The following is a 25,570-nucleotide window of genomic DNA, read 5'->3' as shown; positions in this document are numbered from 1 at the left end:
TCCCACTGTCGGCCCGCGTTAGCACCGACGCGTAATAGAACCTGGCCATCGCGCTGAGCAATTACGGTCGTTTGGTGGAAGGCTGGTTCGTTGGATGCGTTCTCCTTGAAGACTTCGTTGACGGAGATGATGTGAGGCAAATCATTCTGGCGCGAAGATGATCTCGCAAAAAAAGGAGGTGACAGAAGTCTTGCGAAGCATGACTTTACATTCTTCGATTGTGTTGACATTGCTGGTTCTTGTGCCGTACAGGGCAGATTTTGCTGAGTGGGCCAAACGTCGACATGTTCAGTTGAGAAAAAAAAAAGTGGGCGTGGCAGAAGACTCTGTAAATGCGGGATGCGCTGATTGTAAGACAAGGAAAGGAGGCTCAGTTTTGTAATTCTGTTTTCGTCGGTTTATACAAGCGGTGTGTTACACTGTCTTTCATGTTGTGCCATACGGAGGGCCAATCGAATTTGTTTGCCTGATTTGAGAATACCCGGTCCTATCGTCTTCCAACATGAAAGTGCCATGTGACATGTCAAAAGCCCAATAAACAAATGTCTCCGCGCACCATCGTCATGGAGGGTAGCCGTCACAAATTGTATATTCGAGATAGCTAGCCTTGGCCATGTCACAAGACCTTTATGACAAGTCTATAACTTCGCATTTACCCTATGTCTGCGCGAAACGTGGCCATGGTGTGGGAAGACAAGAGACGCCCGGTATACCCGACGAGCCTGTCGGGTGGCATTGGGCATTGGACCTCGGAACTGGCTGTTGAACATGGGAACGAGAGCAAGGCTACCACCGATTTGTGGTATATAAGTTGGTCCTCTGCTTCGAGGCCCGTCATACGATCCTAATCCTCCTCAACATTCCTTCGGCACGAAAAGTGGGGCAAGTGGGGCAATTCGACTTGGGCACACATCTTCATCTACTCAACTACAAGATACTACTTCCGACACCTTTCAAGGCCAAAATGGCTGGAGAGAAGTACTTAGCCTACCCTCATGACGTTTAATCGACTCACCATCCCTGTACTAAACCGGGCGTTTTGTGCAGACACCCTGGTGATAGACGCCTTATGGCAGACTCGGCGGCGCCTATCGAGCGTGGTTCCCCTGTGGATTCTTGTTATTTCGGCGAGATATACAGAACGAGCGCCAACGGCGTCAGGGTACTCATGAAAGTCAAGATATCTGACTGTGGAGACCGATCTTGCAAAGACTCAAGTGTGTAACAAGGCAGCAGATGGTCGAGCCTGGGGGGCAGCCGGGACACGTTGTCCATTTCCCAGCGAAATCCGACTGGAATCTTGTTGAGCACAGAGCGCCATCTAAATTGACTGTGTTGCGCATTATAACAACACCCAACACGTATTGCTGTGACAATTGATGGTTGTCAATATCGACCGAGGATGAAAATTGCTAGCGTGAGACGGTACAAAGCTCGATTCTCAGAAACTCCCCTACATGACAGATTCTACATGACTGAACTCGAAGCTGTAGTCGGGACCCACCCGGACACGCGTACCAAGGCCGGCCTTTTGTGGGGCTCTTGTCCGGCTAGGTCCCGGGCATCATAGTTTAGTTTGCGTCTTGACGCGGGGGTGAGGAAGATCAACCTTCAGAGGCCACTAAGTAGATCAAACGCTATACCGCGCAACTCATAATGATCTCGTTTAGCCGGGCGCTCTCATGTAGCCGCGCTTGCGCTTGCAATGAAACCTCCAATCGGAGATTCTGAAGCGGAACTTGTAAACACATGTGCTCCCATTTGCGCATCAACTAACACGTAGTGCCCAACCCACCCAACATTTCACAGTCGACGACTTACTCCTCTTCTCCATCTTCCACTTCATGAATTTCCACTAGCATGGCATCAATGAACTGACGCTGAGTCTCAAGCCAGACCCGAATTTCGTCAACATCGAAAGGTCGCTTTGACGCCGCTCGGTAGTTCTCGCTTTTGCGTTTGGCACGGATGCGGTCCTCCAGTATTTCCAGGCGATACCTTGTATACTGCGTGTAGAGATCAGAAACGTTACTGATACCACGGACTCCTGTCAACACCGACTCGTCCTTGACGAAAGGGGACTTGGCGCGGAAGGATGTGACCATGGTAATGCGCTCAGATCCGCCGAATGCCTTTAGGGCCTGGTGCTCAATGTAACGACCTTGAAGGACAATGGCAGTGCCCTGAGAAAAAACAGTTAGCCACGAATCGACCTTTTAATAACAGTCGCGGGGGGACTCCTACCATGGAAGGACCACGTAGCTTCATCACTTCGCCACTCTGAGTGCGAATTGCAGTCTCGCCACCAATCATCCCCTTGCAGTCTGAGAGCATAGTCACGCAGACAAATGGAAAGCTATCATAATGCCATGCGAAAGCCGGAACCTCGTCCAGAGCCGTCTCGTCCCTGGCTGTCGTGCCAGTTTGATCATCGAAGGAAATATTGACGTTGCCAATATCAATATCGAAGACAGGCACAAGCTCGATCCCCGCAATTTCGGAAATTCCGTTCAGAACCTCTGGCGAGTTCCACGCATCGTAGATGAAAGGTGCGATGCTGTAAGTGCAAGATCAGCGATCGAAACGTGCGTGCACGATTGATTTTACATACGCTGGCCCCATTGCGCGAATCATGTTCTTGCAGAAGGATGAGCTGTATTGGCAATTCTCGAGGCTGTCCTTGCTGAAGATTTCGGCCCGCATCTGGGCAATGGCCTCTTGCGTGAAAAGAGGGAAAGGTTCAGAGATTGCAGTGGCAGAGATCCCTGCGCCCTCTAGGCCAATGTCTTTCATGCTGACGATCCTCTCTGGGCGCTGGTACGCCAAATGCTTTGCTGGGTTGAATCTTTCCCGTTTTGGGACTTTTGCCCCGTCGATCATAGCCTGTGGCAATGAAGTTGTTGGTCGAGTTGCTCTTTTCGTCTGTGAGCCCACTACTTCGGGAGGCTGATTAGGAGCTCGTGTGGGAAGTTCGCCCTTGGGCACAGTCTCCAAGATCATAGGCATAATGGGAAGCTACTGGTTAATTGAAGAATATGGTTGAAAGACCTGAGATGATGCAGAAATATCTCGACCAGTTTTAGCGGCCAAGCTGAAGGCTTCCATCGTTGTAAGTTTTTAAGATCGCATTTTTGAGTCTTAAAGTAGAGTGTCGCCCTTAGTTTCTCGAATCCTTCCCTGCATGAAGAGCAGTTTGAGACCCTCGGGATCTCTCACCGGTACCTTTGGAAACTTCGCAAGACAACATTCGTGAGTGTGGGGTGCTCGATTCAATAAAGTCAGCATGACACTGAGAAACCCGAAAAAGCCGAAATCCCAGTGCCGCCGGCTCCGAAGTAGTCGCGCTCGGCACTCTCACCCGTGTCGCATAAGCAGGTTCTCGGCTCGCCATAGAGATTGACCAGCTTCGGCTCGGCATCGGCTTCATTCATGTCGTAGTCCGCAAGGCTACAGCAGCAAGATCTCGGCTATCGATCCATGTCAAGTGTGCTAAAGGTCTGGTTTGGATAGAGAAGAGAGCCGGATGCTTGTCGTGTGATCCGTTCATCAAACGTATGATGATCAAGTCTGTACCCAACTCATGACAATATGTGATTGCAAACACAGTCAATACACTTCTCTGAAAGTCTCATACTGCTTCAAGGTCGACTGGTCTTAAAAATACAGCATTTCGAACGAAATTGAAAAGACGGCAATAAACTCGGGATCATATAGACATGCTCACACGACAACCAAGACTTAGAGACATGGATGATAAGATAATGTAGTACTGCGAATGACTACTGGCCTCGAAGTTTGATAATGCTGCGTCTTTGGCTGCGACCTGAGCATAAAAGCTAATTCAAAAGTGCATTTTGAGTGATTGTTTGAGTGATAGCTGAACAACCTCAACCATCAGCCATGGCCTGAGCCCGTAATGCCAGTTTGCCTACAAGTGGGCACTGTATGTTGTGACAACACCACCCGTCACAATGGTTTTAGAAACCATGTAGTCATCCAGGCCGTATTTACTCCCTTCACGCCCGAACCCAGACTGCTTTACACCCCCGAAGCTTTCGATTATTAGTACTCTATTCCTTAAGAAGGCCAGAAAACAACTCACGGTGCTGCGGGGTCCGAAATAACACCCGTGTTCAAAGCCACCATTCCGCATTCCAGCCTCTCTGATACACGTATAGATCGACTTAGATCGGCGGTCATGAGATACGAAGCAAGCCCAACCTCCGTTGAGTTCGCCCTCCCGATAACCTCTTCCTCGTTGTTGAACCTGGCCAATGCCGCCAATGGACCAAATGTCTCATTGTGCATGACGGCCATTGTGTCATCGACATCGCCAAGAATGGTCGGCTCGAAGAACCTAGACCCAAGCTCGGGTAGGCGATGCCCTCCGAGAAGAAGCTTCGCGTTCTTTCTCAGAGCGTCCTTTACATGTTCTTCCACCTTGGCTACGCTTGTCGTAAGTGGCCCGTGAGTCACAGCTTCAATACTGCCGTTCCCGACCTTGAACTTCTTGACCTCCTCGACAAGACGCTGGCTAAAACGTTGGTAGATACCGTCATGGACGTAGAATCTGTTGGCGCATACGCAGGTCTGACCCGAGACTTTATATTTGCTGATGATAGCGCTAGACACAGCTATTTCTAGGTCTGCATCGTCGAAAACGATGAAGGGGGCGTTCCCTCCCAGCTCGAGACTCAACTTCTTCAGCGCACTGCTGGACTGCTTCATGAGGAGCTTGCCGACTCTGGTTGAGCCCGTGAAGGAAATCTTTTGGACGCTGGTGCTTTCACACAGGGCGAGGCCAAGCTTCGGGGTGTTGTCAAGTGCGGTGACAATATTGAGGACTCCCTTAGGAATGCCCGCCATCTCCCCCAAGACACCCAGGACATTGGAAGAGAATGGTGTAAGCCCATCAGATTTGAGCACCACGGTACAACCAGCGGCAAGAGCCGCCGCTATCTTGCGTGCACCCATCGCCATGGGGAAGTTCCAAGGCGTGATAAGACCGCAGACTCCGATGGGCTGTTTCAATATTTGAATTCTTCCCTGGGGATTCATGTGCGGGACGATATCGCCATGACTTCTGGGCGCTTCTTCGGAGAACCACTCAAAGAAGCTGGCGGAGAAAAGGGCTTCACCCTCGGCATCGGCCCTGGCCTTCCCATTCTCGGCAGTGATGATCCTGCCGATGTCAACCTTGTTTTCGGTGATGAGGTCGCCGAGACGGCGCAGATTGCGCCCTCGGGTACGCCCAGATTGAGCCCTCCAGAGCGGGAAGGCGGCGGAAGCGGCGTTGATTGCATCGTGCAAGTCGTTGACGGTGGATTCTAGACATGTCCCAATGACCTCGTCCGTGGCAGGATTTTGGACTTTGAATGTTTTGCATGGTTCAGAACAGATCTAATGTCCGCTGATGAAAGATTTTCCAACGAAAAGACTCGGGTTTTCCAATGTTGCAGCGAAGTCGGACGCCATTCTGCTCGACGAAGTAGACCCCTCGATATCACAGTGATCGAACTGTATCAGGATTTCCCATGAGAAACGGCGATTGAATCTTGATTTGACTCTGCTCAAGGACGCAAGTGCTCAAAGTGGTGGTTGGCATTGCCGTACTAGCTGTCTGGTCGATATCACACATGCACCAAATTTGTCGGGTTCGCATCCCGAGCCGACCACAGGCTCCCACACAAGGTTACGTCCATGAAGCAACAGTACCGATAGGGCATCTCAGGTCGAAGCACCTAAATTCCATCACTCGATATTCCTGTAAAATGAGAATTTCCGTGACATAAGTGTATCGTTGAAAGGTGGTTCCCAAATGGTCAATCATGGCAATCTTGATACCATGTCGGCTGTGTGATTCGCTAGATGACACAAAGATTGAAAATTAAATGGTACAAAGCCTATCATATTCTGCAGAGTTTTATCTGGTGACTGGCTAAGTGACTACCACCAAATCATCTCAACGCAGTAAGCTGCCTAAGCAACATGTCAGAATAATGTATGAAGGATGCAAGGGTTCCTGAGTAACTGTAGGCCGTTTTGTTGAAACTGACTGTTAGTTTTTCAATGTATACAACTTATTTTGTCGTTCGCCTAACCCCATTCTTCGCGCTGGTGAAGCTTCATGAGCAGCTCGAAAGAGACATCAAGCTGGCTGATGATTTCTTGATACTCATATCGATCTAAGAGCTCCTTATGCCCATGCAAGATGTCCACGACGATGTCGCGTAGGAGGCGGTCATTCCGTGCCGAGGTGCGGTAAACAGCCTGGATTGCCTCAAAGAAGTCGGGGTGCATCCAGTGTTTCTCAGCTTCAGAGCGGAATTTTGATGCGGCCAGAACTTTCAGCTCTATTATCTGGCAGTATTCTGCCAAAGCATAGACATTGCAGTGATCAAGAAGGTTGGTTTCCCCTTGAGGAGCCGGTGCCGCACTAAGACTCTCCCCAGTCAAAGGAGCACTAAGTGGCGCCTCGCTCGGATACTTTGCGGCCCATTTCTCCTTCCTGAAATGTTTCTTTTTGTGCCGTGTGCTCATTGGTGCCACATAAGGTTCGCTCTCTAGCTCCAACGCTGAATGTAACTCAGTGTCCTTTAATTGTGTCGCCGTAGTGTGGCTCGCTTCGTAATCGAGCTCATAAAGAAACTTGATTAATGCGTTGACTGCGAAAGGATTGTGATCAGACAAATCGACTCGAGAAGTATCTTTCTCCTTCAATGTGGTCAGTTCGGCATGAGCTCAACGCACTGCAAAATTTGAGCCCATTTCTGAGGCATTCAGACGAACCTGCATGCCATGTGAGAACATGGCATCAAAGTATTTCGAGCGCGGACAGACGATAGCTTTGTGGACTTGATACTCCATATCACCACAGATGATGGTCATGTCGGTGTAGTCGCCGCTAATGCGGAGCCTGTGAGCGATGTCGCCATCGTTATATGAATTCGATGGCTGTGGTCTTCGTTTGTTAATTGTTCGCACCTCTTCATTCCCTCTTTGAGGGCCTGTTCCGGAGTTTGATCCATTCCGAAAGAAACTGCTGGTTCTGCCAGTGCCACGGATAGGATGCTTGAGGTAGGTTTTGAAAAGGCGAGGGGTCATACACTAAATTCCTGGCAAATGCCTATTGTGTTCATGATCCTTCACGAACGTAGGGTGGAAGGATTTATAAATGTTCGGTTTGTTGATCCCAGGCCACTTGAAAACCAGTTCAGGGACAGCTCAACCGAAGATGGTCGGTCTCCCGCATGTGCAGCCACACCGCCACGTCGGTCGTCTCCCCGCATTGAGAAGCAGCCATGCGCGACAGAATATTCGGAACAGAACCCAGCCAGTTAGGTTTTGTATGGAACAAACAGAGATCCCAAGCCAAGGCTTCATGGAACGACGATCAGGCTGCAGATCCAGCTGCGGCATTTCCTTAACGGCCAGCAACCATTCGATCGCAGCATCACTTTTCCCCAAGTACACGCCTGTTGCTTTATCTACGTATTTCTTTTAGTTTTAGTATCAAGCGGAGTCTTGTCGTGATGTATCTAGTCTTTGCATCACTTCCGCGGGCAAGGAGCTTGCGAAATGTATCATCATTGGAATGTGAGCATGCTCACTTTTCATGCTAGTACTGGTAGTTTGTGCATATATTTCACGAGATCCTGAGAAACTACCTATATGAGTCAATTGGAAGAGCCTATAGCTTCGCAATAATACTGCTTTCAAGACCCCTCCCTGCCCGCAAGGCTTCCAAGACCTGCCGGGCCCCTGCTTCCCCTGAGCATATGGCCCCCTCCATATACCCCTTCCACTCATTGGAGTACTCAGTCCCTACAAAATGCAGGTTGCCTACCGGCTTGCCATAGACTGACTGAAACCTGGTGTAGTGACCTAGAGCAGTGATGGGAGCTAGCGCCCCTTTGCTGTACTCCTCATGCTTCCATATCTGAACAAAGAACTCAATAGGTCGGAACACTTCTGACTCAGGCCCAACATTGTAAAGAATGGCAAGCTGTTGGAGTACGACCCGCCTGCGCTCGTGGTCATACAGCTTTGACCACTTCTCTCCCTCGCGCCCGTTGACGAAACAGGTCAAGGCATAGCACTCTTTCTCATCGACACTGGTGTCTCGGATCACGACCGCAGGGCCAATGAAACTCATGGCGAAACCGTTGAACCCAAGATCTCTCCACCACGGTTTGTCATAGCACACAATCGCCTTGTTGTAATGGCCTAGCTTGGTAGCCTCGTACAGGTGACGAGCTTGAGGTGGTAGTGGGGGTGAGATGTTAAGGTCGCTGTACATGGTGCTTGGCAGGGAGATGATGCATCTGGATCCCGTGAAGAGCTTCCCATCCCGTGTTGTGACTTCAACTTTGGACATTTTGTCCTCAATCGCCGCAACAGGACTGGAGAGGAAGATTCTACCTGCACCGATAAGGTTTGCGATCCCCTTTGATATCTCCTGAGTTCCTAAAAGCCGGCGTCAGACCTGGGACAGAGAGTCTTTGCAATGACATTTACCAGATATGATCCGCATGTGGTTCCCTCCAGTCTGGTCATCAGCCCGCACGGCCAGGAGACCTTTATTGCGCCGACAATAGTCGATAAACCAAGCAGCAGACTGCTCGGAGGATTCTACGCCATGCATGACGCGAGACCAAAGGTTGACCATCTGGATCGTCTTTGGACCTGCGCCAAGCTCACGCACATACTGATCTAGGGTGACGTTGTCGTCCTGTGAGTTCGGGGGTTCCTTGAGTAGGGACACCCGCTGAATGTGATCCCGGATCCTTTCCAGATTCAATTTCTCGTCTTCTGTAAACTTTTTCGCCCATTTGGGCGGGGTCAGTCGTGCTCATGATCTGGAACATGATTGAGATATGTGGTGCTTCCACACGTACAAGCTCTTACCTCTGGCGTGATCCCGAACGGATACACAACTCTTTCAGACTCGGATGACTGCATGATTGCCTTGCCCTCCAGACGCTGCCTCACAGTTTGAAGGTCGAACTTCTGCACATAGGCCCAGATCCGTGGTTGCAGTCGGTCGTTGATCCATGCCGCTCCAAGATCTGCGACGCCACGTCCCGAAGCCAAAGGTACAGTCCAGGTCTTGCCGCCAACGCGGTCGCGCGCCTCAATAACGGCTACTGAGAGGCCTGCTTGCTGCGCAGAATAGGCAGCTTGGAGGCCACTGAGGCCGGCACCAACGACGATGAGGTCAAACATGGCGTAGAAAGTCAACCTGATGGGGATGCGGGAGAACGAGCTGAAACGCCTATTATGAGAATCGTGAACCAAGTGAGTACGAATTACGCAAGAATGTAAGAATCTCCAGCGCTACTATAAGGTAGAACTTGGGTTGCGTTTGCATTTCGTTACTGCTGGACCTGAACCCAATTGGTGTGGCGTTCACAACGGGTTGAGAACCCGATCCGTGTCAAGCGTTGCTGCAGGATCGCGCGCGGGGACGCGACGTATCGCAGAGCAGTTGGGGACCCTCACGAGTTGCCATCCGGAGTGATGTAGGTTTCGTGCTTGAGGTCACCATTTCGATTGGTGCTGCAATGAAGCCTTCAATGTCTCCATCCGGGGGCTCGGGATGGTGCCGCACTGGCGGCGGGATGGGATGCCGACGCTTACATCGGTTTGTGCGGGGAACCTCAAGATGCATGCATGCATGCCCTATGCTACCTGCGGAGCCTTCACATTGTCGTGTCGTCCAGCCTGAAATTTGATCACAATTTCGACTGGATAGAATGCTCATAATGAACGTAGCTCACTATTAGCGTGAGCGACTCTTACACGAGCTGTAGGCCTATGAGGACGATGTCAACTAGTCTTCCATTCCATAGATTTCATGTGATTTGAGTTTATCTCAAGGACCCAAATATGACAGGTCAGCGGTGTGCTCAGTCACGCCAATGCCCGGACGTCTCGAGCTTTCCTCTTCCAATTCCCGAGCACATGACCGGCCTTTTGTCGACCTCCGCCGTGCGCTTCTGTTTAAGACCCCTAGAAAATGAGGGGAAGGCGGCGACAGAGCTCCACTGGCCCGAACAGCTGCACCTCTCGGTGGCCCGTAGACTGGATCAGCTGCTGGGGACGATGCCTCATGGACCCAATGGCTCGTCCGAGAGCAGTTTCCATGACCAATTCCAATGTTGTTCGCGGGACAGAGGCTTTGGGCAGGTCCAGGCTTCGGGTTGCCACTTTATCACGTTCCTTGATGTCAAATATGGCCAGCGTCAAGAGTAGAGCTGTAGACCTGGGATGTTGAGTAAATACATCATGGCGCCAGAGGCTCCCCGAAGACAACAGCCCAAAACGAGGAGAACCGCAAATGCGTACGAAAGCCCCATCCCGAACAGAGTGGTCCTCGTCGTTACTGAGGATGAATTGGTAGATGCGTCTCGTGTCGGCAAAGCAAGATCAAGTGTTCGGGGGAGGTGCCATGTAGCAACTGCATCCGACGCTTCACTCGATGCCACTTTGCGGAGGCTGGCAACAAGGTTGTGGTTTCCGAAAGGTAAAACGAGCCGTCTTTTCTCGCGGATGTGCCTTTGCCTGTGATGATCGATACCTGACGGGTTTTATAGGCTCCTGCAAGAGTTGAGACAGCAAGCCAGAGGACATCGAGGTAGCCCGAGTCCTGACCATTACGAAGCTGGCGGACGGGCCCAGCCTCGAGGCAGTCCACGAAGGGCCAGGCAATTGAACGAGTCCCAGACCTGGAAGGAAAGGCAACGTAGCGCGCCAAGGGGGCACGAAGCGGGTTATCAATTGGATCGAGGTTGGAAGCGGGATCGAAAGTCATTGACCAGCGAGAGTTGCAGCTCGCAAAGCCATGCCAGTCACCATGACCTTTCCCCCAGAATCCCGTCTCACATATCATTCAGTCCATCTGGAAGCCCCTTTGCGCATCCGCCACAGTTCACCCCATGCCGTGCTGAGCGCCAGGTTTCTCCTCCACTCGCCGCCGAAGTTGGCCCAAGACGTCGTCCCCATGTTGCAGAGGCCTGTCGGCTAGTGTTCGATGTTGACGATGACGAACTTGACTTCACCGAGACTCCGGCTCTCGTGCGAGGGAGGACGCACCCGGAACGACATCTTCAGGAGACCCCAAAACCTGAACAGGAACAAGAAGAGCCCCCCTCACCACGACCGTTGATCTCCGTGCTAAACTCTGGTAGCCTGACATCCCAACGATTCAGTCTGCCTTCCAAGATCATCAAGAACAAGCATCCCAACGGGCAAGGCTGGAGTGAGTAGCCTTGAGAATACTCTCTGCTGGAATCTGACTGACCTCAAGTAGTCTGGTTGGCGCCGTGGTCCACTTGGTCCTTCACAGTCCGGCTGCGCTTTCTTATGAAGGAAAAGCTGTATCCCGACTTGGAAGAAGGTAGTATTGATGTATACGACGGGAAGATTTATCCCTTGCATTGGAAGCCGGCGTCTAGCGACGCGCCAGACATTACCGGCCTGCCATCCATGGACTACGCCATCTATCTCTTCAACGCCGTCAAGTTTCATCTCGGCAGAGCCTATCGGTTCTTTGAGGATGCGAGCTTTCTCAGTTGTATGAATGAGTTTTACGACGGCGAGGCACGAGCCGTGGCAACGCAGCATCGGTTTTGGTTTGTCCAGTACCTCCTGATGCTGGCTTTCGGGAAGGCGTTCCTCTCGCGGTCGAGGGCGAGCAAGGATCCCCTGGGCGCCTGCTACTTCACTCGCGCCATGTCCCTGATGCCCGATCCTGCTGTTTTCCGGAGAGATAGCATTCTGGCGATTGAGCTGACGGCATTGGCGGGGCTGTACTTTTACGCAATTGACCATCGCGAGTCTGCGCACGTTTATGTAGGTTTACCGAGGGGGTGTTTGCCTGCTTATGTCTCATCCAACTAAAACGTGGCAGCTGGGCCACGCCATTCGGATCGCGCAGCTTGAAGGCTTGCACACACCGCTGCCTGAGAAGGAGCTGGGCGCGCTGATGGTCAAGCGCTGCCGGAATCTCTGGTGGACGCTGTACATCATGGACAGGCAGTTCTCCACGTCGCTGGGGCTGCCCATGTCCATCCAGGACAGCGGCATCACGACGCACCTGAGTGTTCCCGGCGAGAACTCCCAAGAGGACACGGCCGTGGTTCTCCAGGTCAAGCTCTCCCAGCTTCTGTCGCACATTCTTTCTTGTACGTGGGTGTGGTGCCGTGATGATAAGATTTGAGATCTGATGATGAGGCAGCGATTTACCAAACCGACCAGACGCAGCTTGGGCCTTTTCTCGAGATGACTGGATCCATACTCCGAACCTTGGCGGGACATGCGCAAGACATTGAGAAGGTCATTGCCCAGAAGTTCAAGAATTCAGTCGATACTATGCCAAAAGGCATCTGGCACATTTCTCTTCTTTACCATCAGGTCAGATCACGCCGTCCTCCAGTGTGTTCTTTTCGGATCAGATCCATGAAAGCTAATGGTTGAGTAGTGCGTCATGGTCGCCACGCGCCCGTTGTTGTTGTTCGTGCTCCAAGACCGACTCAACAGCCCAGAGCACGGCGACAAGGACTGGGAGCCATTTCTGAGCACGACGACATCGTTGATATCAACCGGGATCAAGTCTGCCGTCAAGACGCTCCAAATTCTCACAGACGAGGAATACCTACTAGGTGAGCCCACAACCCCTGCCTGCTTGTCAACCCCCAAGTCTGTTGCTTGTCCTGGTCGAGTCTGACCCAGGAGTCGCAGAGGTCTTTCTCGTCTTCGACCTCGAGTTCGTCTACAGCGCAGCGATCCACCTGACCATGGCCGACGCCCTCTTCCCAAGCGTGGCCGAGGACGCCCGCGGGCACAGCCAGGCGGCGCACTCAATCATGGACGACATGATGGCGAAAGGCAACAAGGTCGCGGCGACGCGCAAGGGGGACCTCACACAGCTTGAGGATCTCTGTCGCGAGCTCGCCGCCCGCACAGATGCACGCGGCCTGCAGACGCTGACGCTGACGCTGCCGGGCCTCGACGACTCGATCGCGGGCTCCCTCTCGGCAACGGGGTCCACGCTCGAGGCTGTGGCTGGCGTGGAGGAGGACGTGGGCCTGCAGAGGGGGCTTGGCGATGGTGCCATGGCGGAGGAGACGCCGATGCTGTGGGCATCGCTGCCGGTGGCGACGACGAATCTGGAGTTCATGGACACTATTGGGATATCGTCGGAGGAGGTGTTTTCGATTCTGGATGAGATTGGCAACATGGATGATCAGGGGGTTGTGTACCACTGGCCCGATGTGGGGTGATGTAGCATGTTGTGTTCGTAGGATGAAAGAGAGCATCAGTCATAGCCCAGGGGCCAAGTTACCAAGGTAAGGTACCTCGGGTCCTACCTAAAACTCCTGCCTCTGTGAGAAAGGCCTCTGTGAGAAAGATGCAGACCCTAGTTGCTGCTTCCTGCAAGAAAGACAGCCCACCGTTGCTGCCTCTTTGAGAAGACAAAGCATCGTTGCTGCCTCGAGGTAGGCATCATTGCTGCCTCCTGTAGAAAGACGTAGACGGTGAGCGCGTTATCGGCTCCGTCAGGGTCCCAGATAAGCGAGACGGCAGGCTGGCAGGCAGGCTTACAGGGCCCCGCCAATCACGCACTTGACGGGCGACCCCATCCTCTCCGCCTTGCCAGAAATGCCAAAATTCCCACCTCCACCAAAGAATCGTCGCCGGTAGCCGCAGCCATGATCCATCATTACTCGTCTGCATCTCGCCAGGTTTGTCCAGGGGCCGGCTCACCCTCCCCTCTGCCATCGCCCATGTCTCACGTCCGCCATGCGATAGCATTGCTTCGAACCCCGTCTTTCCCTGTCGAAGCTCGTCCCGTTACCCCACGCCAAGTGCTAGGAAGCACCTAACCCTGTCGAGGTTATTGCAACCCCACCATCACCACCACCACCACCACAGAGGCGCAGAACAAAACAGGATTCAGTATGGCCGCGGCCGAAGACGGGTCCTGGGACCAGACGGGCGAGATGTTTGAGGACCCGGAGGAAAAGAAGGTCGTCTACTGTGCCCTCGACTCCTACCTGTACGTTGCTTGCCGCCCAACAAGGCTTTGGGCACGTCTTCACATGATGCTTCCTTCCCGTGCCGTGACTCACCACACCACATCATGAGAGCGACCTGCCGGCCCACGACGGGAATGGGTCGTTACACGACAGACACAGCATTTTGACCGCCGACCCCCTCATTGGCACCCTCTCTTGAGCATTCCTCTTCCGCATCCCACTTCAAGAACCCTCTTCAGCATCCCTTTTCAGCATCTCTCTCCCCTGAACACATGCACACAGCAATCAGGCTCTCGCTGACCAAACATCAGCCAATATGCCAAGGTGGCACATTTCAACGTCACCCACCTGCGCCGCCAGAGCTTCTACGCCCTGCCCCAGGCCCAATGGCAGATGCTCGCGGCACCCCCCTTTAACTTTCTGGACACTCTCGACCGCACCGACGAAGCCATCGACGCCAACGCACAACTGGCCCGTGCCATAGCCCACCACGGCATCAAGTCCTTTGGCCTCGCCAATCCTGACCCTGCTGCCTCGGCCTCGCCCGACGAGCCGGCCCTCGCCCGCGAGTGGGTGGGCATCGCCAAGCACAGCGACATCGACAAGGCTCGCAGCACCCTGCGCCAGTTCTTCCGCGACTGGACCGCCGCCGGCGCCGCCGAGCGCCAGGCCTCCTATAGCCCCGTCTTCACCGCCGTCGAGAGCCAGCGCGCGCGCCTTGCCACCACAAGCAGCAGCAGCAGTGGCAACGACAGCGGCGCAAATCTCAGCGTCCTCGTCCCCGGCGCCGGTCTCGGCCGCCTCGTCTTCGAACTCTGCCGCGCCGGCTGTGACGTCGAGGGCAACGAGATCTCCTACCACCAGCTCCTCGCCTCGGACTTTATCCTCAACCACACCAAGACCGCCGGCCAGTTCACCATCTTCCCCTGGGTTCACACCTTCTCGAACCACCGCACGCGTGAGAACCACCTGCGCAGCTACGCCGTGCCAGACCTGCACCCAGGCACCGCCCTCGCCTCAGTGTCGTCGTTGTCGTCTCCTCCCTCCCAGCCAGGCACCATGTCCATGTGCGCCGCCGATTTCCTCTGTCTCTACGGCGACGAGGCGCGGCGCGCAACCTACGACGTCGTCGCCACCGTCTTCTTCCTCGACACGGCGCCCAACCTCGTGCGCTACCTCGAGACCATCCTCAGCTGCCTCAAGCCCGGCGGCATCCTCGTCAACGTCGGGCCCCTGCTGGTGACACTTTGAGAAACAACGCGCCGGGCAACCACGGCCGCGACGACGACGGCGACGGCGAGCACGACTACAACAACTCGTCCGGCATCGCCGATCCGGGCTCCTTCGAGCTCGCCGACGACGAGGTCATGGCCCTCGTCGAGCGCGTCGGCTTCGTCGTCGAGGCCCGCGAGACGGACCGCCCGGCGCCCTACATCCAGGACGACGAGTCGATGATGCAGACGCTGTACCGCGCCAGCACGTGGGTCGCGAGGAAGCCTCTCGCCGGTGATGGAATCTAGTGGACGGGACATGATGAATGATTATGCATAGTAGACTCATAGCAGCAAAGATTTCAGAGTGCCGAGATGTTTCACCTGATGGCCCGTCGTCACATGACCCGTAATACAAGAAAACAACAATTGTACAACAGTGATCTCATTTCATCAGTGACACTGCCTCGATCTTTATTCATCCCACGCCATCCTGGTTTACAGCTTTACTGCCTCGCTCGTTCATCCACCCATCCTGTCTACAGCTTCACGTTCAGCTCGCCCCGCGCCCACAGCGCGCCGCCGTCGATGGCAATCGTCTCGCCATTGACGTGCGACCCAGCGCGGCTCGCCAGATAGACGACAGCGCCGGCAATGTCCTCGGGCCGTCCGAGGCGGCCCATGGGGTTGCCCTTGCCGACGACCTCGGGCCCGCCGGCCATGTCGAGCAGGCCGTTTGACATTTTGCTGGGGAAGAAGCCGGGGGCGATCGAGTTGACCGTGATGCCGCGGCCGCCGAGCTCGAGCGCGAGGTTGCGGCCGAGGTGGATGACGGCGGCCTTGCTGGCGCTGTAGCCGTAGGTGCCGGCCTCGCCGAGCGAGCCGACGCCGAGGCCGGCAACCGACGCCGTGATGATGACGCGGCTGGGGTCGTCGCGCGACGCCCGCACCTGCAGCAGCGGCGCAAAGTCGCGGATCGTCGCGAACACGGCCTTGACGTTGAGGTCCATGACCTTGGCGAAGGCCCCGTCGGGGTGGCTGTCGAACGCCTCGCCCCACGTCGCGCCCGCGTTGGCGAGCAGCAGATCCACGTGCGGCGTGTGCTTCTTGACCGTCGCCAGCAGCGACGCGACGCCCTCGGGGGTGGCAATGTCGGCGGGCGCCGCGATGGCGACGGCGCCGGGCGCGAGGTTCGGGAGCGCGTTGAGCTCTTTGCAGGCCGAGTCGCAGGCTGCCGCTTTGCGGGACGAGATGAAGACCTTGGAGGCGCCGGCTTGCAGGATGCTGGAGGGTTCGCATGGGCACAGGTCAGCGCGTGTGGTTTGACACAGTTTGCCGGCTGGCATAATGGAGGGAGGGAAGGCAGGAAACACGATGCTTACGCGGATGCTCATGTCAGGTCGAGGCGGTTGGAGCCACCCGTGATGACGGCGACCTTGCCCTTGAGGGAAAGGAGGGGAGGGGTAGTCGTGGATATCCGTTTCGGAAACCATAGTTGCGGTCGTGACGTGTTTGAGGGGAGAAGATCGAAGGGGTCAAGGGTCGGCAGCGGGCGGGGAGCTCGAGGATGGAGGATTGGGGGAGAGATTGGAAAGGATGAATGCAAGAAGAAGAATGAGCCAGTCGACAGAATTCAAACTCTCTCAATCGTTTTGTCGTCGGGTGTCGGCTTAGTCGAGAAGGTTGCTGCTGACCAGATCAGGGGGGCTCAGACGCTGGATCTGGAGAAACTGTCCTGTATTGCTAAACAGATGCCACGCAGAATCCAGACCTCTCCACACCGAATGGGCTATTGGAACATGACGTTTGCGGGGGGGGAGATACCGAGGCTCGGCTCACAACTGCTGAGAAGAAGCAAAGATGGACATTGTCCGGGGAAGCTAACCCTTGTCGTCCCCCTTCTCCGAGCCAAGCCTGGGCGGGGGTTCACCGCTGCCACACCGAGATGCTGTGTGGGGTTTCACCGACTCGACCCATCGACATCTCCTCGTCCTCGTCGGTTGTGAAGCTTGTCCAATGGGAACAGACATTTGTCCCCATTTTCATTCGGTACTAGGTGCTTTAAGCAGGGCTTTGAGCAGGCCGCCTTGGTCGGGCGTCGCGCCACGCTAGGCAACCAGGGACCAAATCCCAAAACATTGGAAATTGCACATTCGCTGCAGGAACAGCCTGTGCCTCAGATCCGGCGACGCGTCGTGGCGCCGCTCCTCAGTTTTCACATTTCACTTTCTGATTCTTCTTCCACCAGCTAGCCTCGAGTTCCAAAGCCGCCGTAGGTCGTCGTGGCGTAAAGCACTTGAGTCATGTGATCTCAAAGCTTCGCCACGAGGGTATGCACCTGTCCAGAGGCCATGACCGAATGGCGTCGTCGCGGCCCTGACTCCTCCAGGGACACGGGGCAGTTCTACGGAAGAAACAAGAGACACGTGTGCTGAGAAGCAAAAGAAACAGTTGGCAATGGCATTCTGCATGTACATATCGGTCGGTACAGTCTTCGGGTACACTGGAAACAACTATCTCATAACACCTCCTAACGTGCTTCTCTCATGTCATGACGCAGTACCCAGCCTTTCAAGCATGCTGGCTGTTTCCCGTGCTCTCCGCTCAACGTATATTACCTCATATCCTGAATCAAAATCGCAATCGGCAAGTGAGCACACAGCTCGGGAAGGACCCGCATGCTGCGCGCACACGTACTGCCTCCATGAACGGTGACGCTATCGCGACGCCTTGGTGTGGTGAAGGGAACCCTCCTCACAAACGTATTTATATCGCGGTATGCAACCGGAGACGCCGACTCGGACACCTCGGTCTCCGCAGGTCAAGAGTGTACGCAACATCTTTCAATGTCACATTGCCTGCCCATCATCGTTGTCCTGCCTGTGGTGATCCTTGTTGTCCCAGCAGTCATTGATGGCAGTATAGACAACTGGGTAGTCAGCTCCGATTCGTCCAATGAACATGACTTTGACGTTGTGTTCAACGGTCATCATCTTGGAGTAATTGGCACGAGAAGACTTTGAGAGCTTCTCGCCCTTTGTCGTAACCTCCATTCTTGCTGGAGGCGCACCAAGCGTCGGCTCGCCTTCAAGCATTAGAGGTTCTTTTGACGTGTAGATAATTCCGTGGTGCCGGGGCTTGACACCCTTTTTCCTACAGCCTTGACCTCCGTATGTAAGGATGGGCCTGTGTACGGGATCAGCAAGAAGCGACACATGCTCCGAGTAGAACTAGCAACGTACACACAAGTACTGTGACCCTCATCTGTCGCTATCACAATGAATCTGCGGAAACCGACATGTACCAGCCCGCCATATCGATCTCTAAGCGCGTCTCTATCGGAAAGCGTGGGGGCGCCCGCCATGACTCCCATAGGTTCTGGCCATAGCACTTTGAACACCTGTTTACACGTCAATGGTTTTCCACGTGTGAATGACTGCGTTGTTGTGCCCTACCTCGCCAACCTGAAAGTATTTAGACTTGTGAACCTTGTAACCTGAGCAAGACGTCAGTTTCGTTCCTGAACAAATGTTCGAGTAGCCTACGTTTGTCCAGGACTTCTCTGTCGCCGACCTGACCATCGCCTGAAATGTGATCCTGCTGGGCGGCCTGGCGATCGCGTGGATTGACGGATGCTGACCTAGGTAAGCATAGTCACGATTCGGTAGTTTCTGGACGCCGGTAAAGTACTTACCATACGCTCCACGACTGGAGGAGGCCCCTTTCTGGGGATAGAACGTTGATAGTTCGGGGTTTTCTTCCAGCAGTTGCGCTATTTCGGGGTCGTTGGATATGTCGAGCGCACCATATACGGACGTTGGGTTGACTTCAGGGCCGGGGTTTGGTTCATAGGCGCCCGCACCCTCCGGCTCAGGGACCTGTTCCTGCTCCAAAACGTCTTCATAGGTAACGTGCTTGTTCTTGCCCTTGTGCCGGTGACGACGGGAACGATCAGACTCGTGCGTTGCATTGGTGAATTGGTATTCTGTCTCTGCAACCAGTAACGCGTTAGATTGGGAGTTTTCCTGGTAATGATAGGTTAATTAACCAACGTTGCGTAGAGGCTTCGCCAAGGCCATCATCAGCTTCGAAGTCGTCTTCGGCATTGGTGGACAAGGTACTCAAACCCTGTACTAGGTCGTCCATATCCTGTCGTGGAGTTGCAGAGTCTTCCGCGGCAGCACCACCCAAGGCCTGGCCATTTTGGTCTTCATACAACCACTCGCCTGGGCATGTGTTAGCTCTGAATTAACCCAAGGGAGGGGGGAACATATCAAGGTTTCATACCATTTGATCGCTGGCGTACATGGTACCAGGTTCCATGCTCTTCGGACCAGATCCATTCGCTCCACTCAGACCGTGGCCTGTGTTTGTCGGATCTATGTTTGCGCATGGTGAGAAGCGCTGCATGAAGTTGCGAGTGAGTTGTTGTACGTCAGAGCAAGTTTGCACAAGACCAGCACCACAGCTGGCTGGGGCATCTGTCGTGTCCCGACGATCGGGGAGGGTGAAAGCAAAAGGACGTAAGTTCGAGGCTGACGCAAGTTGATGGGGAGGAAGAAAGGTGCCGAACGAGGTCCTGGTCATGTGGTGGCAGCCCGACGACAGGAACAAGGCAGGGAACTACTAGATAAGGCGAGGGGCGTCGGGCCTTCGGCCTTGGGCCTTGAGCTTTGAGCATACAACCTCTTCCTCTGAGTTGCTGGCGGGAGTATGCGCTGTAGCAGAACCCGTGACGGTTCGAGGGAGATTTGACTGGCAGACTGCACCGATATGCACGCACTGTCGGCCTGTTTCGAGGGGGGGTGGGACATGGTGCTATGCAACGTTGGGCAGGCTGCAAAGTGATGACCTGGAAGACGGAGGCTCGATTTGACCCAACTCGATTGGGACGCAACAGGGTGCGAAAGCGGGCAGACGGGGTATGCTGGCAGAATGACTCCATGCGGACCTAGGTATGCACCAGTATGTGGCTCAAAGACAATATGCTGGATGTGGCTCGATCTGGGTGACCGACCGATTGAACCACCGCTGGCCAGATCACGATGCGATGCGTCATGAACGGAAAGAAAGACGCGGCTTTTCGGCTTTTCGAAGCATAGTGCTGTTCAGACGCAATATGAGCCCAAACTTCATGGGCAGCCAGACACGCAAGCGGTGCACACGGCTTCAGGTGCATTGACTCTTGTCCGTCGGCGTAAGGGCTGTTTGAAAGGACATGTGTCGGTGCCCAAATTATCATGACAGCCTGCCTTGATGGTGGCCTGTGTCGCCAGTGTTGGTTGGCAAGCTTTTGGGTGTGGGTTGCGAGGCGGACGTATCTGTACATGGATCCTGCGGAACAGTGAGACGGGGAAGGTGGGATGAGGGGTATGGTGTGAAGCACACAATACACATTTGAGAGTGGTAGCAACATGTAAGAGGAACAAGCAGTGGCTGCGCAGGCTGTCACATCGTTCTACCTACCTCATCTCACCTTTACGGTACCCCGGTACCTACCTAGGTAGGTAGGTACCTAAGATACTTGCCTTCCGGTATTCGTGTGTCCCTTCCAATTTTATGGAGCGCAGAGACGGCAGGTGCGCCACCCGTAGGTTGTGAATGCACTTTCCTTTCCTCTGCCGAATTCTCGGCGCCATCTGATCATCCATCGTGTTATCACAAAGCTACCATACCGTACAGCTAGGTAGCCAGGCAAGTGGCAGGTAGCTAGCTGCCTTCCGGGTAGTGGGCCCTCGGGTCTTGCCCCCCTGTAGTCCCCCACGATCAGCGCAATGCTAGCGCTCGCGCCTTCCCTAGCTTGGGGGCTCAACCTAGCTCCCGTCGCTGCTTCCTGCCGACGGCAGAGAGAAAAGTGGGACTTTGCTCGAAAGGCCGTCGCACTCTGATGAGTTGCCCTCCACATGATGATAACGTATTATGCTTCCATGCATACTCGTTGAGTTGTTGTTTTGTCCGCCAGATTGGGGGCCGTTTGGACAAGGTACGAAAGACGAGGCAGATCCTCCTGTCCTGTAATTTCCTCACCCGCTCTCCTTGGCATCCAAGCTCTAATCATCCGAGAGCCGAGTTCGTACCTCAGCTCAACTTACCCAAATGCCACACACCAGCCGACGACACACACCTCTCAATACCTCCGGCGTCGTCAGTCTTTCACCGAGTGAGATAGACGCCTCACTCGCAGGCTCCCCCCTCCTCTCCCATTTGTCTCTCCTACACATGCTCTGTGTAGAGATGAACCTCTCGAATGACTCACTATAAAACAGCCGTACCAGCATGCCAGCTCTGTGCATTGCGTACACAACATAAGCTTGTCGTTATCGCGTTTGCACCATAGCTAGATGGCAACCACGTGCCGAACAGCCTGTTGCTTTCCTAGCCCCCCGTTCCTCGACCAACGCGTCCAGACGTTCATCCTCACTTCCGCCTTTCCACAACAGTCGCGACTCGACAACACAACAACTTGGCCAACGGATGGCTCGTCGCGATCTTCCAACGAGGCTCCCTTGCCCACATCGACAACAGAACTACGGGACACCGACGGTATGCTGCCCGGGACTTTGGCGATTCCCCATCGTCCACCCACGGCGTCGCCGTTGTCGCCGCCCCTACCGCTGCCGCCACCACCACCACCACGACCTTCTCGACCGAAACAACAGACAAGCAATGATGTGCCCAATTCAAAGCCAAATCTACCCAACATTTCCCTTTCTCGACCCTTGCTGCCTACCTCGCACCCCCAAAACGAGCCACTCCTCGATAGGAGACGCCTTGGGCTGCCAGCTGAGCAGCTGGCCCCCCTGCCCTGGCGACTAGACCAGCACGATGAGCTGCATGAACGTGGCGCTCGTCGTTCTTCCATGCTCACGACACTGACGCCCCCTTTGCCCTTGCAGGCAGAGTATTCCGAAGAACACGACGATCTCACCGATGCCGACTCAACAGAACGCGAAAGCGATCACGACCATGCCTTTCCACCACTGCCACCAACCGCAGGAACGCCCGCCGCCATCATGCGGAAAAGGAAAGACATCACAGCCAAAATACGCCATCACATGGCACGCTTTACACAAAACGATTCAATATCAAGTCCCCACATAGCTGAATCTGAGGCGAATTATGAGCACTACTCCGATGTTGAGATACAAAGATTGTGGACGCTTTTGAAACAGAAGCGACAGCAAGCCGAGCGATCGCGAGTGTCAATGGCTGGCAACAGGAAACAGTTGAGAGACCTTCGTCGACGCAAAGACGAGGCTGATAATGCGTTCATGGACCTTGCCCGTAGACTGATTGCCAGCAGTCAGCGGGCCGAACTTGTTGCCTCATCTACGCCACTTCAGATTCGCTTCCAGGAAATGCAACTTCTCCGGACGGACTATCACACCAAGGAAACCGAGTACGAGGGCCTCGAGGTGGATTTAGACCAGCTGGAGGAAGATAGCAACCGGCTCGAGATTCGTTTTTTCAGAACGCTGGCTATGGCCGACATCACAACTGACAACACAAAGGAACATGATGTGCAAGCAAAAGCTGAAGCCCAAGAATCAGCGGGTATGCGTTCCATGTTGATGGGCATTTTGCCGGATCGCCCTTCGGTCGAGCCTTCGGTCGAGGTTCACCCACTGTGGAGCGACCTGTCGGATGCCATTGCCGAGATGAACATTGCCCAAGAAGAAGTGGACGATATTCTCTCATATCGGGAAGAGCTCACGTACAATTTGGGTCTGAAGGAGCGCACGAATCGTACGGTCAGTGCCACAGAACTCGAACGCCTGCGCAACTTTCGAGCGGACGAACCAGTGCAGCTGGCACGTCTAGAAGAGGCGACCACCCGAGTTCGCGAGCTTTACAAGCGTTGCATGGCGGAAGCAGCACCTCATGAAGATCCACCCTACCATATAGCCTTTGCACTTGGTCTACCAACGGACGACGAAATCATCCTAGATGATTCTACATCCGACACGGAGGAGACCTTTTTCTACCGTCGTCATCCCGCGCTACTATCTCAACCTCACCATCTCCTTAGGCGCGAGCCTTTGACCGTATTGTCCAACTTGAAGCAGGTTGCCAAGTCGCACATGAATACTGTTGACAGGGGAGATCAGATGCGTGCCGCATTCAAAGAGTACGAAATATCTTGTATACTCCGTGATACTAAGGCGATGAACAAGACCGACTATATCAATCGCTGGCTCCTTCAATATCTCCGCATCTCACCGCTGCAGGTGGAGATTCTCGCCACTATCTTTACAAATAGCACACACCTCAAGATTGTAGACACAAAGCGCTGGGAGCTGGATGTTCTATTCCAGTGGTGGAAGGACGAGGCAGCTATCCGATCTGTGGAATCGATTTCGAAGTCTGCGTTGACCGCTACGGTTGACAGTTCAGCGCATCCCCCAAATGATGGGTTCTCATTCCTTGGTTCGTCTCATTCCTCTAGAATCAGAGGCACGGCGAGCGAACCGCCAAACAACACGTTTGCAAAGCATGATATTTGGGAGACTCGATCCCATTTGTCTGGTCATTTCGGTTCTGAGGCAACTTCTGACGTGTTGCATCTTGGATCTTGGAGTGAAGAGTACCCCAACAAGGCGTCTACCATAGTGTCTGATTTCGGGCCAACTTTCGAAACATCAAGTTCATTAGGATGACATGGGGGGGGGGTAGGGAGGTGCTTCGTCTTCAAGGGAGAGAAAACTAGTTTGTGAGCATGTACTTAGTATCTTGTTTCTGTTTTGGGACTGTTGAAAATGTAGCCTGGGAGCGGGCGATGTGAGAAGCCGGCGAGCTTCAATGGGCAGCTTAGCGTACACAAAGATACCCTGTCTGGTTGTGTTGGAATTTCGATCACCATCCTCGTGAAGGGCACAGCTTCGTCCTTATATCTCAATCGTCGCTGTTAGTCATCCCACGCATATTCAGTCTTGGGGGTGGCTGTCCGCCAGCACCCCCCACGATGCCATCCTGCGTCAGGAACGACAGCTCACTTCCTAGTTGTGACGGGTGGCTCGTCGCGATTCGAAGACCTGTAAGCGACATCTGCCACGGCAATGTACCTGTACATGAACCTCCTCACGCACACTCGCGCACACCATTTAGCCCCGCCCATCGACCTACCACCTTCTCCAGGCTAATGCAAGGCCACGCGCATTGCGCTGTTCTCGTCGATAAATGGCCGCACACCAAGCCGCATGTGACGCTGCTTACAGCGTCCCCTCGTCTGCAGCAACCCGTAGCCATCGCACGACGCCGCGGAGGGCCCTGTTCCTCTCCTCGCACCCGCGACAGTCGCCCGTGTCGGAATCGTACACGCTGCCCTGTGCAGAACGCGAGGCTTTGTAAATTCGGGAGAGATGGAGGGGCGGAATGTATCCCAGGTATGCCATTCTTTTGGAAATTCCAAACCTCTCTCAGGTCGTACCACGTTTCTGCCTACTACGTCTATACACACCTCCCGGTCTGGCGAATCACTCACTGCTTCCATCGCCCTTCGTTGGCTCATCGAGGCGGCTTGGGGGGAGGGGATTTAATACCGGGCAGCGGCGGGACCCAATTGTTGTTCTCGTTGCTTTTAACCCCCCACCTACCATTGGGCCTTGCTCTTTTTTCTTTTTTGCCGCTTCACTCCCTTCCACATGTGGCTTCCTCTATTCGTGTGGATCACAGCAGCCCATAGAGAACGCAATGTCGCTGGCCGGATTATTGGGGTTTGGGATTTGGCTTGACGTTCTCTGCTACGGGATGTCCCGGGACGACTCGCGCCCCAGATCAGGCCGCGGCGCAGCAGCATGGCAGCACAGCCCTACGGGACCCAGAACGATGGGTCAGTTTCTAGACGACGGATTCGGTGCATGGGTGAAGGAGGGGGGGGGGGGGGGGGGGGGCGAGAAAGGATTAGGCCGAAAAGAAGGTTGGGCGTGATCGGGTGAGTTTTGACGATCTTCAAGATGCAGGCTGCGGAGAGGGGCCCGGCCGGGCCCGTTGGGTCAAGTCCGGGCAGGGATGTGGTTAGGACATGTTGGGGATGGTCCGGCAGCGGCTCTCCAGCTCTCCCGGCAAGTCGCGGCAGCGCCAGCGGAAGACGTGGACAGAATGGAATTTCAAAATAGACTGTTGAGACTGCTAATGCCCAAAGACACGTGTACAAGATAACCCCTACCTCGTCAGCTGGTGACGAGTATGTCCCGATATCCAGGCTGTGGACTGATTCCGGCATCGTGCTTTGCAGCCATAGCCTCATACTAAAAGAAACCAAAAGTTTGCGAAGGCACGAGTCCCATAAACCCGTGGCCAAGGCTGTATAGCCAAACCTGA

The 25,570-nt window shown here is 54.3% G+C and overlaps 8 protein-coding genes across 8 annotated transcripts; 3 read left to right on the top strand and 5 right to left on the bottom strand.

Annotated features, from left to right (window-relative positions):
- Positions 1-1,666: 1,666 nt before the first annotated feature.
- On the bottom strand, positions 1,667-2,880 carry VDAG_04673 (uncharacterized protein; the record flags this gene model as incomplete). The annotated part of the gene is made up of 4 exons (XM_009654277.1): positions 1,667-1,754; positions 1,822-2,183; positions 2,245-2,557; positions 2,612-2,880. The coding sequence occupies 4 exons, from the start codon at positions 2,878-2,880 to the stop codon at positions 1,667-1,669; spliced, it is 1,032 nt and encodes a 343-aa protein (XP_009652572.1).
- Positions 2,881-4,098: 1,218 nt separating this feature from the next.
- On the bottom strand, positions 4,099-6,888 carry VDAG_04672 (succinate-semialdehyde dehydrogenase; the record flags this gene model as incomplete). The annotated part of the gene is made up of 3 exons (XM_009654276.1): positions 4,099-5,369; positions 6,102-6,714; positions 6,790-6,888. The coding sequence occupies 3 exons, from the start codon at positions 6,886-6,888 to the stop codon at positions 4,099-4,101; spliced, it is 1,983 nt and encodes a 660-aa protein (XP_009652571.1).
- Positions 6,889-7,690: 802 nt separating this feature from the next.
- On the bottom strand, positions 7,691-9,225 carry VDAG_04671 (amine oxidase B; the record flags this gene model as incomplete). Its single annotated transcript, XM_009654275.1, has 3 exons — positions 7,691-8,466; positions 8,518-8,818; positions 8,908-9,225. 3 exons carry the CDS (start codon positions 9,223-9,225, stop codon positions 7,691-7,693), a joined length of 1,395 nt encoding a protein of 464 aa, XP_009652570.1.
- A 1,062-nt stretch (positions 9,226-10,287) lies between these two features.
- VDAG_04670 (uncharacterized protein) lies at positions 10,288-13,283 on the top strand (the record flags this gene model as incomplete). The annotated part of the gene is made up of 5 exons (XM_009654274.1): positions 10,288-10,508; positions 10,596-11,260; positions 11,312-11,870; positions 12,037-12,189; positions 12,701-13,283. 5 exons carry the CDS (start codon positions 10,288-10,290, stop codon positions 13,281-13,283), a joined length of 2,181 nt encoding a protein of 726 aa, XP_009652569.1.
- Positions 13,284-13,961: 678 nt separating this feature from the next.
- Positions 13,962-15,559, top strand: VDAG_04669 (uncharacterized protein; the record flags this gene model as incomplete). Its single annotated transcript, XM_009654273.1, has 3 exons — positions 13,962-14,059; positions 14,351-15,278; positions 15,341-15,559. The coding sequence occupies 3 exons, from the start codon at positions 13,962-13,964 to the stop codon at positions 15,557-15,559; spliced, it is 1,245 nt and encodes a 414-aa protein (XP_009652568.1).
- Positions 15,560-15,789: 230 nt separating this feature from the next.
- On the bottom strand, positions 15,790-16,644 carry VDAG_04668 (rhamnolipids biosynthesis 3-oxoacyl-[acyl-carrier-protein] reductase; the record flags this gene model as incomplete). Its single annotated transcript, XM_009654272.1, has 1 exon — positions 15,790-16,644. One exon carries the CDS (start codon positions 16,642-16,644, stop codon positions 15,790-15,792), a length of 855 nt encoding a protein of 284 aa, XP_009652567.1.
- A 1,045-nt stretch (positions 16,645-17,689) lies between these two features.
- On the bottom strand, positions 17,690-19,982 carry VDAG_04667 (uncharacterized protein). Its single transcript, XM_009654271.1, has 7 exons — positions 19,538-19,982; positions 19,303-19,476; positions 18,945-19,241; positions 18,796-18,885; positions 18,706-18,746; positions 18,493-18,650; positions 17,690-18,436 (listed from the first exon to the last, which is right to left on the bottom strand). Exons 1-7 carry the CDS (start codon positions 19,641-19,643, stop codon positions 18,100-18,102), a joined length of 1,203 nt encoding a protein of 400 aa, XP_009652566.1. The 5' UTR covers positions 19,644-19,982; the 3' UTR covers positions 17,690-18,099.
- A 1,609-nt stretch (positions 19,983-21,591) lies between these two features.
- On the top strand, positions 21,592-24,032 carry VDAG_04666 (uncharacterized protein; the record flags this gene model as incomplete). Its single annotated transcript, XM_009654270.1, has 2 exons — positions 21,592-23,677; positions 24,013-24,032. The coding sequence occupies 2 exons, from the start codon at positions 21,592-21,594 to the stop codon at positions 24,030-24,032; spliced, it is 2,106 nt and encodes a 701-aa protein (XP_009652565.1).
- Between the last annotated feature and the right edge of the window lie 1,538 nt (positions 24,033-25,570).

The sequence above is a fragment of the Verticillium dahliae genome, genomic scaffold (genome assembly GCF_000150675.1).
Source record: "Verticillium dahliae VdLs.17 supercont1.8 genomic scaffold, whole genome shotgun sequence".
In the NCBI taxonomy this organism is placed as follows: domain Eukaryota; kingdom Fungi; phylum Ascomycota; class Sordariomycetes; order Glomerellales; family Plectosphaerellaceae; genus Verticillium; species Verticillium dahliae.
The sequence above is the reverse complement of the archived record's forward strand: the minus strand, read 5'-3'. Positions and strand labels throughout refer to the sequence as shown.